General features: G+C 39.4%; 1 protein-coding gene across 1 annotated transcript; it reads left to right on the top strand.

Annotated features, from left to right (window-relative positions):
* Nucleotides 1-340: 340 nt before the first annotated feature.
* LOC119008190 (extracellular calcium-sensing receptor-like) lies at nucleotides 341-14,610 on the top strand. Its single transcript, XM_037078275.1, has 16 exons — nucleotides 341-381; nucleotides 1,886-2,092; nucleotides 2,419-2,713; nucleotides 2,870-2,956; nucleotides 3,189-3,458; nucleotides 3,785-3,988; nucleotides 4,105-4,374; nucleotides 4,647-4,874; nucleotides 4,962-5,085; nucleotides 5,469-5,662; nucleotides 11,044-11,130; nucleotides 12,208-12,414; nucleotides 12,501-12,770; nucleotides 13,173-13,400; nucleotides 13,503-13,626; nucleotides 13,697-14,610. The coding sequence occupies exons 1-16, from the start codon at nucleotides 341-343 to the stop codon at nucleotides 14,608-14,610; spliced, it is 3,750 nt and encodes a 1,249-aa protein (XP_036934170.1).

The following is a 14,610-nucleotide window of genomic DNA, read 5'->3' as shown; positions in this document are numbered from 1 at the left end:
ACATAAAGCTATTTATCTATTCATTTATTTATTTATTTATTTGAGGGTGGTGTAATAAAGATTCTTGTTTGTAATAGGATGCTAAGTCCACTGATTGTTAAGCCAATCACTGGAAGCCTAACATAAAGACCAATGATTGTTGTTTATGTCATCTGTCACTTGTGATTTTGATTTCTGGCGCCTATTCTTCTTCTGCTACAGTAGCTACACTACTGTGGTCCATCTATGTAGTGATTACGGTCTGGTATAAAAATGTCAAAAAGACAACTGAGCCTTTTCCAGGCATTTGAAAAAAAGAGAACCAAGCCCACGATCCCAAACACGCACTAGAGCAGCGAGAATGAAGGCACTACCAGCAGACAGGCAGGACATGAAGATGAGGTAGCGAGCTCTTCTGCCTCTTCGGTGGTTGCAGCCGCCGTCAGTGCAGATCCAAGCCCCGAGCCCACACATGACACACAGCAGCAGCAAAGGATGTTGAGTACTGCTACATATGAAGATGACCTTGGCTGTGTTAAGGCTGATGAAAACGACGTCTGACTCCGTTAAACTGAAAGCGATACAGTCAAGATTCAAGCCTCCCAGACGGTGGGTACGAGCACCCCCTACAGTGTGTTTTTACCATGTGCTTCTGGTGCACCGTCACCTTAAGATTTTGCTGGGCTGTTTGTTTCTGGTGTGCCATCACCATAATATTTTGCTGGGCTGTTTTCATCTGTGTTTCTGTGAAGTTACTCAATAAAGCCTAACTGATCTTCATTTTTTCATTGAGTTACAATTTTACTTTGAATTATGAAATTGATTATTGTTTTTTTTTTTTTTTTTTTTTTTTTTTAAAAACATCTGTATTCTGTATAATTTCTCTCTCCCTCTGCTTAGTGGGAAAGCTGGGACTTGGGATCACGTTTTCATAGCCTATATCCCTCTCTGCACAGAAATGCATTTATTTATAGGAACATCATAGGCTAGTGAGCATCTGAGTTCTTCATAGTTCCTCCTCAGCAGGGGCGACGTTGTCATATAATGGCTGCTACAGTCGCGTCATATGGTTCTCTTTTTTTCTCTCCTCTGGTCAGCTCAAGACATCTGCACCGCGATTACGGACCACAGCGTGGTTTTCCACACAGCACCCATTTAACTCGTGTCAGAATAACCACAGTCTCACAGATTATGTGGGCGCTGCAATCTGTTATTTCACTGATACTGAAAACATTAGATTGTGTCTTAAAAAATGTATTTTTCCATTTGTTGTATTTGTTGTATTTAAGTGCAGGTACTTCCTGCACTTAAACAGTGTGACCTTGATATTTAAGTACCCTTTAGCTTGTTAGAGGTGAACCAATTGCCAAGCAGAACTTATAAACCAGAATAACACCATCTGTAGTTGTAACAGAAATAGTATGATCTTTAATCACTACAAAACATATATTGTCAACCTACCAAACTATTAACAAAAGAGTAAAATAATAGACTCTGTATCGATAATAGGTTAAGTAGTTGATTATAACCCCCAGATATTCCTAATATGTGTTTAAATAATTAATATCATGGGTTTAAAAGTCCTTAAGAACACAAAAAAGAGTTTAAAAAACATATAATATTGTTTGTGACACATTTTGCTAAAACACTTAATAAGGCATAGCATTGAACCTTGACTTTTCTATGTTGTATTAACCTTATTTGATATGTGTTGTTAGTCCTGCCCCCAGCCCGTGGCCTGATGGGTGCTGTGAATGGTATAAACAATGACGGAAAGCATGCAAATGGAATGACATAGCCCTGCATATAAAATTAAGTAACCTTGCACGAACAATAGAAACGGTTGTGAAGGGAGGAGGGCAGTTATGGGAGCTTTAATTGACATATATTTCCTTTTGTGCATAAGCCTTATCTTGTCCTTTTTCTATTTCGCCCCTTTATGCTCTGCATTTTCCACTTTTCCTTCATCTTGTAAATTGCGGAGAAAGTTTCACCTTAATGAAATGCACAAACCTGGCGATGTGGTTATAGGTGGGCTGTTTGAGGTCCATTACAGTTCTGTCTTCCCTGAGCAGACATTTACCATGGAGCCACAACAGCCAAGCTGCAAAGGGTAAGAGTCACACACATGGGCTGCACAGTAGAAAGCATGTATCTGTGCAAATGCTGTCTCACCATTCAGTATTATCATTCAGTACAGAGTATTCATTGAAAGGATGAAAGTTTCTTTGTGCTTAAATGCTTATGATAGACGAGTAATTTCACTTTCCATGACAGTTTAAAGTATACTTTTGTAACATTTAATTACATACATGAATATGTTTTTTTTTTGTTTGTTTGTTTTTTTTAAACTTTGTGAAATGTTGTAAATTAGTTTGTGTGTATATCTAACCAGTTCTCATAAAGCCATATTTCTAAAAGTGATAATTTTTGTGTTAGCTTTGATACTCTGGGGTTCAGGCAAGCCATGAGCATGGCCTTTGCTATTAATGAGATCAACAACAAGTCCGATCTGCTACCTAATGTGACTCTGGGATACAGTCTATATGACAATTGTGGTGCACTTGTTATTGGATTCAGTGGTGCATTATCACTGGCAAGTGGTCGAGAGGAGCAGTTTATGCTTCAGCAGAACTGCATTGGGAGCCCTCCAGTCTTGGGGATTGTGGGTGATTCATTCTCTACATCTTCTATTGCGATCGCCAGTGTGCTAGGTTTATACAAAATGCCCATAGTAAGTTTCCAATCTTGTACTTTTTGTCAAAACAAAATGTACTATTATGTGCTGTATCTAAATTAATACGATCTCTAAAACTGACACATTGAACTACTAAAAAATGTTTTGACAATGTGAGCTTTACCTTGGGTTTATACATACGTTTCTTTATAGGTGAGTTATTTTGCCACATGTTCCTGTTTGAGTGATCGGCAGCGGTTTCCATCCTTCTTTAGAACAATTCCAAGTGATGCCTTTCAGGTGAATCACTATTACCAAGTTGAGAGCCTGAAACTGTGTCTGTTTCAGGCAGTACAGTAAGTTTGAAGAAATTGTCCCTCATGACAGTCATGAAAGTCTTTTTTTCTTTTTACTTAATGGGATTTATTCACTGTAATTCTATTCTAATTCTAAATAATGCATTTGTAGAGGCTGAAGTTAATGGTATGGTTGTCTTTAACACTAATCCCTTCACACCAATATATCCACTTAGGTGCGTGCGATGATTCAGATTCTGAAGCACTTTGGTTGGACTTGGGTCGGTCTGCTGGTCAGTAATGATGACTATGGACTCAACGTTGCCCAATCCTTCCAATCCGACCTGGTTCAGACTGGTGGCGGATGTCTGGCCTACGTAGAGGTTTTGACTTGGGACAGTGACCCAAGTGAACTCAAGAGGATTGTAGATGTGATGAGGAAATCTACAGCTCGTGTAGTCATGGTGTTTGCACATGAGAGTCTCTTGATTAATCTAATGGAAGAGGTTGGGCTTGAATGAGAACTTAATTATGACATCATATATTTCTCAAACTGAAATTTTAAAGTAAAAGTAACATATTTGCCTGTGAAGTAGATTTAACTGAATAATACAGCAGTGAGCAATGATTTAGAGAATTGTGGATCTGTGAAAGACATCAACAGCTCAAGTGGTCATGTTTTCACATGAGAAACACTTGAATTAACTAATGGAAGAAGATATATTTAAATGTATTGTAATTTAGAAATCCATGATGTTTTACACTTGTGCTTGAGTGACATGAGTCATGGGGAATTTTTGTAGACATATTTTTAATATAATGCTATACACAGGTGGTGAGGCAAAATTTGACAGGCCAGCAGTGGATAGCAAGTGAAGCTTGGACAACAGCTACAGTGTACCAGACACCTCGTCTCATGCCGTACCTGAGTGGCACACTGGGCATTGCCATCCGCCGAGGAGAAATACCAGGATTTCGGGAATTCATCTTACAAATGCGCCCTGACCAAAATGAAAACATTTATGGAAATGACATGGTAAGTATTTGATTTGACAATCTGATCTTTAAAAACAATCACAATAATAGTACAAATGATAAATGAATACATTCTAATTTCTGTGAGTATTGACATTATAATGCACTATATTTCAGGTTACGCAGTTTTGGGAATCTACATTTCAGTGTAGATTTAATCCAGTTGATTTGGCAGAAGCTGGGGGAGCACTCTGCACTGGACATGAATATATGGAAAGGATGGAGACTGAGTTTTTGGATCTTTCTAACCTCAGGCCTGAGTACAATGTTTACAAGGCTGTGTATGCTCTGGCCTATGCTCTTGATGATATGCTGCAGTGTGAGCCAGGGAGAGGCCCTTTCAGTGAGCACAGCTGTGCCAATTTGCAAATGTTGGAGCCATGGCAGGTGTGATATCAGTTTACACTCCAGATCCATTTATGTTTTAAGATAGGTATTACACCTTAAGTGCAAACTAAATTGATGACAGGCTAATGCTAACAAACAAGTTAGATGATAGCCTGATTATGTTGAAGGTCTAATAGTAAGACATTATAAAGATATAAATAAAATGATGTATCCTTTCAGTTAGATAAACATTTTTTGTTTTCATTCAGTATCAGTTATTCACACATCTTCAATTTAAGTTTTAAATTTGTATGTCAATTATCCATTTGTAGCTTGTACATTATTTGCAAAAAGTCAGCTTCACCACACCATTTGGTGATCAAGTGTCATTTGATGAGAAGGGTGATGCCTTACCTATCTATGATGTCATGAACTGGCTGTGGCTCCCTGATGGAAGAACTAAAGTTCAGAATGTGGGTGAGGTCAAGAGGTCGGTCTTCACAGGTGAAGAACTCACAATTGATGAAGATAAAATCTTCTGGAACTTTGAATCAAATAAGGTTATTTCTGACATTGCTTCTTTTTGGACTGTACATCTTAGGAGTGTATAATAATATAGAGTTACAGATCAAGTTTTCTCCCTATAGCCACCCAGATCAGTGTGCAGTGACAGCTGTCCTCCAGGTACCCGCATGGCCAGAAAGAAAGGGGAACCTGTGTGCTGTTTTGACTGCATCCCTTGTTCTGAGGGAAAGATCAGCAATAAGACTGGTTGGTGTTCATACTTCAATATTTTATTTCACTTTAAGGAGTTATATACTGTACATATACTACACAAGGCTGTAACCACGAAGTCAAGTTTAACTGAACTTTCTATTTTTTATTTACAATGATGTTGCATACAATAATATTGTATAACATTGCCCTGCATCTACCTTTACCTTTTCCTCTTTAATTGTAAGTCTAAATCTATACTTAAAGAAAGATAAAATACAATCATACCAATAATCATTTAAACTGAAGCCTATGCATTGTTGGATGTGTTGAAATTCAGAAACTGGCATTTTGAGCATATACAAATTACTGCAGACAATGTCACTTTAAGTGCCTTGCTACAGCAGGGATTTATCTCACCACATTTCCCATTTTGTTAGACTCCATGGAGTGCACCAGTTGTCCTGAGGACTTCTGGTCCAGCCCCCAGCGTGACCACTGTGTGCCAAAGAAAACAGAGTTTCTCTCCTACCATGAGCCTTTAGGTATTTGTTTGACAACCACCTCCTTGCTTGGCACATTTGTCTGTACAGTTGTCCTAGCCATCTTCACCTATCACCGTAGTACACCAATAGTACGTGCCAACAATTCAGAACTGAGTTTCCTACTCCTGGTGTCACTTAAGCTATGCTTCTTGTGCTCACTGCTGTTCATTGGCCACCCAAGACTGTGGACATGCCAGTTAAGACATGCAGCATTTGGGATCAGCTTTGTGCTTTCTGTCTCATGTATTTTGGTAAAAACCATGGTGGTTCTGGCTGTGTTCAAGGCCTCCAAACCAGGTGGGGGAGACAGTCTGAAGTGGTTTGGTGCAATGCAGCAGAGAGGGACAGTTATTGTTCTCACTTCTATTCAGGCAGCAATCTGCACTGCTTGGCTTGTCTCCTCCTCACCAGCTCCTCATAAAAACACTCAATACCACAATGACAAGATAGTTTATGAGTGTGTTGTTGGGTCCACAGTTGGTTTTGCAGTGCTATTAGGCTACATTGGCTTATTAGCTATCCTTAGCTTTCTGTTAGCATTTCTAGCAAGGAACCTTCCAGACAACTTTAATGAGGCCAAACTCATCACTTTCAGCATGCTGATCTTCTGTGCTGTGTGGGTGGCCTTTGTCCCTGCTTATGTCAACTCACCAGGCAAATATGCAGATGCAGTGGAGGTATTTGCCATCCTGGCCTCCAGTTTTGGTCTCTTGGTGGCACTCTTTGGACCCAAATGTTTCATTATCCTGCTGAGACCAGAGAGGAACACGAAAAAAGCAATCATGGGTCGAGGTACAAGCAAGTCATAAAAAAACGCATTTATGTATAGTAACATGACCAGCTTGTTCAAACCAATATGTATTTTGCATTCAGTAAGTAGTGATTTGCCACTGAAATGGCCAATATATAACAAATATGTAATCTGCTTTTTAACTTCAGAAATATTTTATTCTGACAAGAATTAATTCAGAAGAAAGTGGAAGCAATAAACAAGCATTTGTGTCAAACAGAATCTGATTATTGCCCAGTCTTGTCTGACCATATATTGTGGGATTTAAGACTGTAAGAGGCCTTTTTTCGGTTTCCATTGAAGTAAAAAAGGTGAAAGTAAACAAACAATGCCGTGTGTTGTTAAAACAGGTGCCCTACACCTTGTTTAGAGGATTATTACAGAGCGGCACAGCTTCGCTTCCTGAAGTAGTTAGAACAAAATTTTATATGTGAACCTCTCCCATCTGTGTTGGGAGACAAATCCCTCTTGAAAAAGTACCTACTGGGAGATAAACTAAGTAATTGGATCGCAACCCCCCTCAACATATGGTACAAAATCCTCAAAGACTCTAAGTGTGAAAGAAATGCACGACTATTACGCTGGGTAGCATTAGATACGGAATTCACACCGACCATGCTGGACAGCAGGTTTACACGACGGACAAACCTGGATATTACCTCATACTGCAAAATCTCTACTAATGCTGATATAGTTTCCTTTATGGATCTCAGGGAAAAGCACAACTTTGAGAAACAGGATCTCTTCAGATATTTTCAACTGAGAGATTATTTTAATAAAAAATAACAACACTATTGGAGAGGAAGGAATGAACCTGATAGAGATATTTGTCAATACTTACAAAGGAAATTCGAGTAGAAAACTGATTTCAAGGATTTATTCAGCTCTACAGGAGGACAGAGGTCTTCCCACAATGTACATTAAATCAAGATGAGAAAAACAAGCTAACATACAGTTAACTGAAGGTGATTGGCTAAATATCTGTAGGATGTTATTTACCACCTCCAGCTCAGATTTATGGAGGGAATTCACCTGGAAAAGCACTGTAAGATTTTTTATAACTCTGAGAATAACAAGTTTACAGACCAATAATAGAGATCAAGGACGATGTTGGAGAGGGTGTGGCAACACGTCAGCTGGCCACTTTCACATATTCTGGGAATCTCCCATTATTTCATCTCATTGGGAAGATATTACAGCAGCAATCAAATCATTTTGCTGCCTGATCTCGGTTTCGGAGTCATATACTTAGGCAACATGCCAACTGAAATAAATAAACAAGACAGATACCCACTGTAGCTATTATTGGCAAGTAGTAAAAAGACAATAACCAGGAAATGGCTGAGCAAGGAGTGCCTGACGATTTCAGACTGTTTAGGAATAACTGACGAAATTTACAACATAGAAAGGTTAACATTTTCTGTGAGACAAAGGTGACCAATATTGGAAGAAATGGAGGGACTACATAGATAAGAGGTGAGCTTATCACTGAATGTGTATTCTGTGTGGAATTATGTTTTTTACTGATGACCTTGGGGACTGTATGAAGGAAGGTATCTCGTGTCACTGTGGACTCAAAGGAGAACTGTGGGTCCCTTAAAGACCCTGGATCCGACCCTTCAGCATGTTTTCTGCCAGCCCTTTGTTTTTTTTTACAAAGACTCTCATTGTGTTTTGCTGTAGATGACCCTGTCTGATGTACCTGTTCTGTGTGTATACTTACATGTCTGTGTTTTGTTTTGTTTTTCACTGGAAAAAATCAATTGAAAAAAAAAAAAAAGTTAACAAAAAACAAAATATTTTTAGAAAGCTACTTTCTCCAAATAAAAAAAAAAGCAATGAGAAGAATCAGAATGTTCTTTTTAAAACATTGTAATATGCAATTTAACAAGTCTAAAATGAATAGTAATGCTTACCTATCCAGATACAACAAACAATATACTGAAAGCTTGGGCCCACCTTTGTATGAGTCAAAAATAAAAACATGACTTGGAGCGCTACTAAAATGTTGGGCAGTCTTTATGATAGCATATCTGGACACAGATTCCATTTTAATTCTAGGTGTAAATGGGGTATAGTAGTTAGGTCATGGCCACAGCTTTTTCTGAGTATAGCTCCCGTCTTTTTCTTTATTTCCCTCTACGACCATGTACTGTGTTAGTCTCTCTGTGTTTGTGTTGTTCCGGTCTTGCCAATCACTGTCCTAACTCCTGGCTCTGAGTTCATCTACACACCTGCCATCTATCAGCTCACCACCTCTACAGCAAATATAGTCCCTTTCTCTAATACTGTGGTAGTTTGCATCTTGGGATTCTAAAGACTCAATTATGCCCCCTGTAGGTATGAAAAAAGAAACGCCTGTCAGAAATTATGATGTAACCATAATTGTGCACTTGTTTCCATGAGGCCATACATCACAACATCTGGACGGAAGATTCCAGGTGAACACCTGCTCCCAGTCCCCAGTTGGCACTATGGCCAAAGTCACCTCCTGGTATCCAGTTTGTGATTCAGCCGACTTACTCTGAGAGGCAGCAGGCCCATGTTCCTGACCTGCAGCAGTTGCCAGTTCCAGAGCTGTCACTGTCAGCTGCTTCCCTGACTCCACCAGCACACTTGCTTGTCTACCACCAGCCTCCAGGTCATCTTGCAGAGTGACTGCACATCTGGTCTTCCTCCAGAGCAGCTCTTTATGCCTAACACCCTTCCTCAGGAGCATCTCAGCCTGTCTGGTTGTCCTGCTGCCCATCCTGTGGTTCAGTGGTTCAGTTTAGGTCACAGAACTCCAGAGTGGCTCTATCTGCATTGCTTGCACCCAGGCCTATGCCTAAATCTCTTCCATACTTTGGCCCTTCCTCCTGGTCTGCCCTGGCCTTGCCCCCTGGTCATTTGCCTGTGGTTTCCTTCTTAGTCGTTGCGTTGCTCCCAGACCATCTGGCTGAGATCTGCTGCTCTGCCCCATCCTGATCCCAGCCCACTTACCCCCAAGCATCATACATCAGGTTAATGTGTCCCCCTAGGGTTCCACAATGCATTTACAACATAAATAAGCCAATTTGGGTACACCATATATTCAGTTTAGTAAGATTGTACACTGCCTGAAACTTTAAACGTGAAGTTAGCTCATCTTGCTTAAGCTCTTGATAACACCATGTCATCACTACATGGTGCCATGTAAGAATTAGTATTCAGACCATGGCAGACAAACAATCAAACAAGATGAACTTTAATTTGTTAGTATAAGAACAAAAGAAGATTGACATCAAACTGCCGCACAAAATATATGTTTCCCCTCTTTTATTAGCTTAAAATATTTCCTGATATGACATACAACTTCATTTATTTTTATTATTATCATTTTTTTTCAGTTATAATGACAAACGTGTGTGTATATCATGTTCTGCCCCCATAACCTCATGGGGGATTTAAAAGAGTAAACAATGACGGAAAGCATACAGGATGACATAGCCCTGTATATAAATTGAAGTAACTGTGTATGATAAACTGCTGTATAAGGAGGACGAGGGCAGTTATGGGAGCTTTTCTTGACTCATATTTCCTCTTGTGCATTTACCTTATCTTTCTCCTCTTCTCATTCCCATCTTTATGCTCAGAATCCCCCTTATCCTTATCTTGCAATTTACAAAGAAAGTTTGCTCTTAATGAAATGCACAAGCCTGGTGATGTGGTTCTAGGCGGGCTGTTTGAGGTCCACTACACCTCTGTATTTCCTGAGCTGACATTTACCACAGAGCCACAACAGCCCAGCTGCCAAGGGTAAGTTTGACACTTATACAGCAGACAGCATTAATCTGTGCAAATGATGCTTCCTTTTCATATTATTTATGGTAAAGGACATGGTGACGAAAGTAATGTAGCTTTACCTGGTATCTGTAGAGATACTTCTAAATAACAAAAAGAGAACAAAGTTCAGTATTAGTATTAGTATTCAGTATTATCATTCAGTAGAGTATTCATTAAAACGATTAACGTTTCTTGGTGCTTAAATGTTTATTAAATATGACTAATTTCACTTTCCATGCGGTTTAAATTATTCTTCTGTAATATTTAGTTACATACGTGAAAATGTTTTTTTTTTTTTTGTTTGTTTGCTTTTTTGCAACTGTGTTGTATGTTGTAAAGTCTTTTGTGCATGCATACCCAGTTCTCATACAGCCATAGTTGCCTAGTTAAAAGTGATATTTTGTGTGTTAGTTTTGATACTCTAGGGTTCAGGCATGCCATGACCATGGCCTTTGCTATCGACGAGATCAACAACAACTCCGATCTATTACCTAATGTGACTCTGGGATACATTCTTTATGATAACTGTGGAGCACTTGTTGTCGGATTTACTGGTGCTTTATCACTGGCAAGTGGCAGAGAGGGGCAGTTTCTGCTTCAGGAGAACTGTTTAGGGAGCCCTCCAGTCCTGGGCATTGTGGGTGATCACTATTCAACATTTTCTATTGCCATGGCCAATGTACTGGGTTTGTACAAAATGCCCATTGTAAGTTTCCTGTCTTTGATATCCTGTTCTGTTGTATTTTTAGTGTACATTTATAGATTATCTTTATCTTTAACACTGTTGAAATATGACTGTTTGAATAGGTTATATCAGGCATTTGACTGGGTCTGGGTTGACTCTGAAATTAGTTGTGTGCATTTGTTTTTTCATAGGTGAGTTATTTTGCCACATGTTCCTGTTTGAGTGATCGGCAACGGTTTCCGTCCTTTTTTCGAACAATCCCAAGTGATGCATTTCAGGTGAAACTTAATTTGCAAAATTAGGAACAGCAAACAAGATTTCACAGGCAGTGCAGCCAATATGTAAAATACGGTCTTAATGAGACAATAATTTTCTTTATTCTTAACAACATTAAGTAACCCTGATTCCATTGTAAAGTTATATTGAATAGTACAATCTTCAATCTCCTGATTAAAGTTACTCATATATGTTGCATGAAGAGAATGTATTAGACTATGCACTTACACCTTCAAACTAATATTATCAATTGTGAAACTTGTTTAAATATGTAATGTCTATGAACTAAGGTAGGTTGCACAAACAATTGAAAACGTATTTGTGTCTGTGCAATAATTCTTTCACACCAATTTATCCACTTAGGTGCGTGCCATGATTCAAATTCTAAAACACTTTGGCTGGACTTGGGTAGGCCTGCTGGTCAGTGATGATGACTATGGACACCATGTTGCCCAGTCCTTCCAGTCTGACCTGGTTCAGTCTGATGGAGGTTGTCTGGCCTACTTAGAGGTTTTACCCTGGGACAGTGACGCAAGTGTACTCCAGAGGATTGTGCATAAGATAAAGACATCAACAGCTCGTGTTGTCATGGTGTTTGCACATGAAATCCACATGATGCATCTGATGGAAGAGGTTGGAATTTAGATGTAATATAGGTTAGAAATCCATGATTGTCAGAAACCTAACATGATGACATTTCTTGTTTTCTTTTTTGTCTTCTATTACCATCATTTGTTTGTTTAACCAAAATGAATTCTCCATTTTTTTTGTGAACAATCATTTTCAATCAAACCAAAATGATCTGCAAAAGCAAATTTCAATTCCAGTTGGATCATCGTCATGTTAAATTAAATTCATTTATTATTAACTTCATAATAACTGTTCATTTTTATTAATTTACAATACCATATGCAGACCTTATTAACTTGAACACCTTGTACTTAAAGGTATTTTTAACATCTACGCTTACATGCCTTCAAAATTAGCTGCATAATAGACTAATTAATATTTGCTACAAAGCTCACTGTATTTTTTCAACAGAGGTCTGAAACATATATATTCTATAATGCCTTACTCAGGTGGTGAGGCAGAATGTGACAGACCAGCAGTGGATAGCCAGTGAAGCTTTGACAACAGCTACTGTGCTTCAGACACCCCGTCTAATGCCATACCTGGGTGGCACACTGGGCATCGCCATCCGTCGAGGAGAAATACCAGGGCTCAGGAAATTCCTCTTACAAATACGTCCCGACATAAATGACAATGGCAATAATGTAAATAGCATGGTAAGACTTCAGTCTCAAGATTTGATCTAAAATTGCAAGAATAATATACTGTAATTTCTATTAATTAGTACTTCAACATATTTCAGGTGAGACAGTTTTGGGAATACACATTTCGATGTAAATTTGACCCAGAAGGTTGGATGGGAGCTAGTGGAGCACTCTGCACTGGACGAGAAGATATTGAGAGAGTGGAGACTGAGTTTTTGGATCTTTCCAACCTCAGGCCAGAGTATAACGTGTACAAGGCTGTGTATGCTCTGGCTTATGCCCTTGATGATATGCTACAGTGTGAGCCAGGGAAAGGGCCTTTCAGTGGGCACAGCTGTGCAACTTTGCAAACTCTGGAGCCATGGCAGGTGTGATATCAGTTTACACTCCACCTGTTTTTTTTTTTTTTGTTTTTTTTTTTTAAAACTGCTTCACCTTGAGGTGCATACTGAATTTAGTTTTGTGAGTACAGCTTATTGTCAAAAAATACACATTGTGTCATACTGACATTGGTGCACTTCATGATATCCTTTCAAAAGTAATATGTTCATTTTGTTTTACATTTAATACTGAGGTTGCAGGATTTAACACATTCCCTTTTTGTTTTGTGAATATGATTACTGACTACTGGTATTAAACCACTAAGACATGAACGAAAATGCCATGATTTTGTTGCAGGTCATTTAAATGGTAAGATAAACCCCTGTTTGGATGGGGACTGTCACAATCCTTATCTAATATTCTTCATTATTTCCATCATATTTTTGTAGCTTGTCCATTATTTGCAAAAGGTCAACTACACGACAGGATTTGGAGATGAAGTATCATTCGATAAGAATGGTGATGCATTACCGATCTATGATGTCATGAACTGGCTGTGGCTCCCCGATGGAACAGCTAAAGTTCAGAATGTGGGTGAGGTCAAGAGGTCAGCCTTCAAAGGTGAAGAGCTCACAATTTATGAAGAAAAAATCTTCTGGAACTTTGAATCGAACAAGGTTATTTCTGTTGTTTCTGACTTGTCTCTTTTCTTTGGACCACACACAGTATATCTGCAGTTTTTAACAATATGAAAAGTAGGAATTTACTTTTCCCTGCAGCCACCTCGATCAGTGTGCAGTGAAAGCTGTCCTCCAGGTACCCGCATGGCCAGAAAGAAAGGGGAACCTGTGTGCTGCTTCGACTGCATCCCTTGTTCTGAGGGAAAGTTCAGCAATAAAACTGGTGGGTTCTCATTTTTGTTGCATTTTTTACTTTATGGATGATTATCTCACAATTTTCCCCTTTATATTAGACTCCACAGAGTGCACCAGCTGTCCTGAGGACTTGTGGTCCAGCCCCCAGCGTGACCACTGTGTTCCAAAGAAAACTGAGTTTCTCTCCTACCATGAGCCTCTGGGTATCTGCTTGACAGTAACCTCATTACTTGGCACATTTATCTGTGCTGTTGTCCTTGGCATATTCACCTATCACCGCAGTACACCTATAGTACGTGCCAACAATTCAGAATTGAGTTTCCTGCTCTTGGTGTCACTTAAGCTTTGTTTCCTGTGTTCACTGCTGTTTATTGGCTACCCGAGACTGTGGACATGCCAACTGAGACATGCAGCATTTGGGATCAGCTTTGTGCTTTGTGTCTCATGCATTTTAGTTAAAACCATGGTGGTTCTGGCTGTGTTCAAGGCCTCCAAGCCAGGAGGTGGAGCCAACCTCAAGTGGTTTGGTGCAGTGCAGCAAAGAGGAACAGTTTTAGCTCTCACTTGCATTCAGGCAGCAATCTGCATTGCTTGGATTGTATCTGCTTCACCAGAGCCTCATAAAAACACTCAGTATCACAATGACAAGATAGTTTATGAGTGTGTAGTTGGGTCCACAGTTGGTTTTGCAGTGCTAATGGGTTACATTGGCTTATTAGCTATCCTTAGCTTCCTGTTAGCGTTTCTGGCAAGGAACCTTCCAGACAACTTTAATGAGGCCAAACTCATCACTTTCAGCATGCTGATCTTCTGTGCTGTGTGGGTGGCCTTTATCCCTGCTTATGTCAACTCACCAGGCAAATATGCAGATGCAGTGGAGGTATTTGCAATCTTGGCCTCCAGTTTTGGTCTCTTGGTGGCACTGTTTGGACCCAAATGTTACATTATTCTGATGCGGCCAGAGAAGAACACAAAGAAAGCGATCATGGCTCGAGGAACCACAAAATTATAA

Source organism: Acanthopagrus latus, chromosome 2 (genome assembly GCF_904848185.1).
Source record: "Acanthopagrus latus isolate v.2019 chromosome 2, fAcaLat1.1, whole genome shotgun sequence".
In the NCBI taxonomy this organism is placed as follows: Eukaryota; Metazoa; Chordata; class Actinopteri; order Spariformes; family Sparidae; genus Acanthopagrus; species Acanthopagrus latus.
Note: the sequence above shows the minus strand (reverse complement) of the source record. Positions and strands in the feature narration are given on the sequence as shown.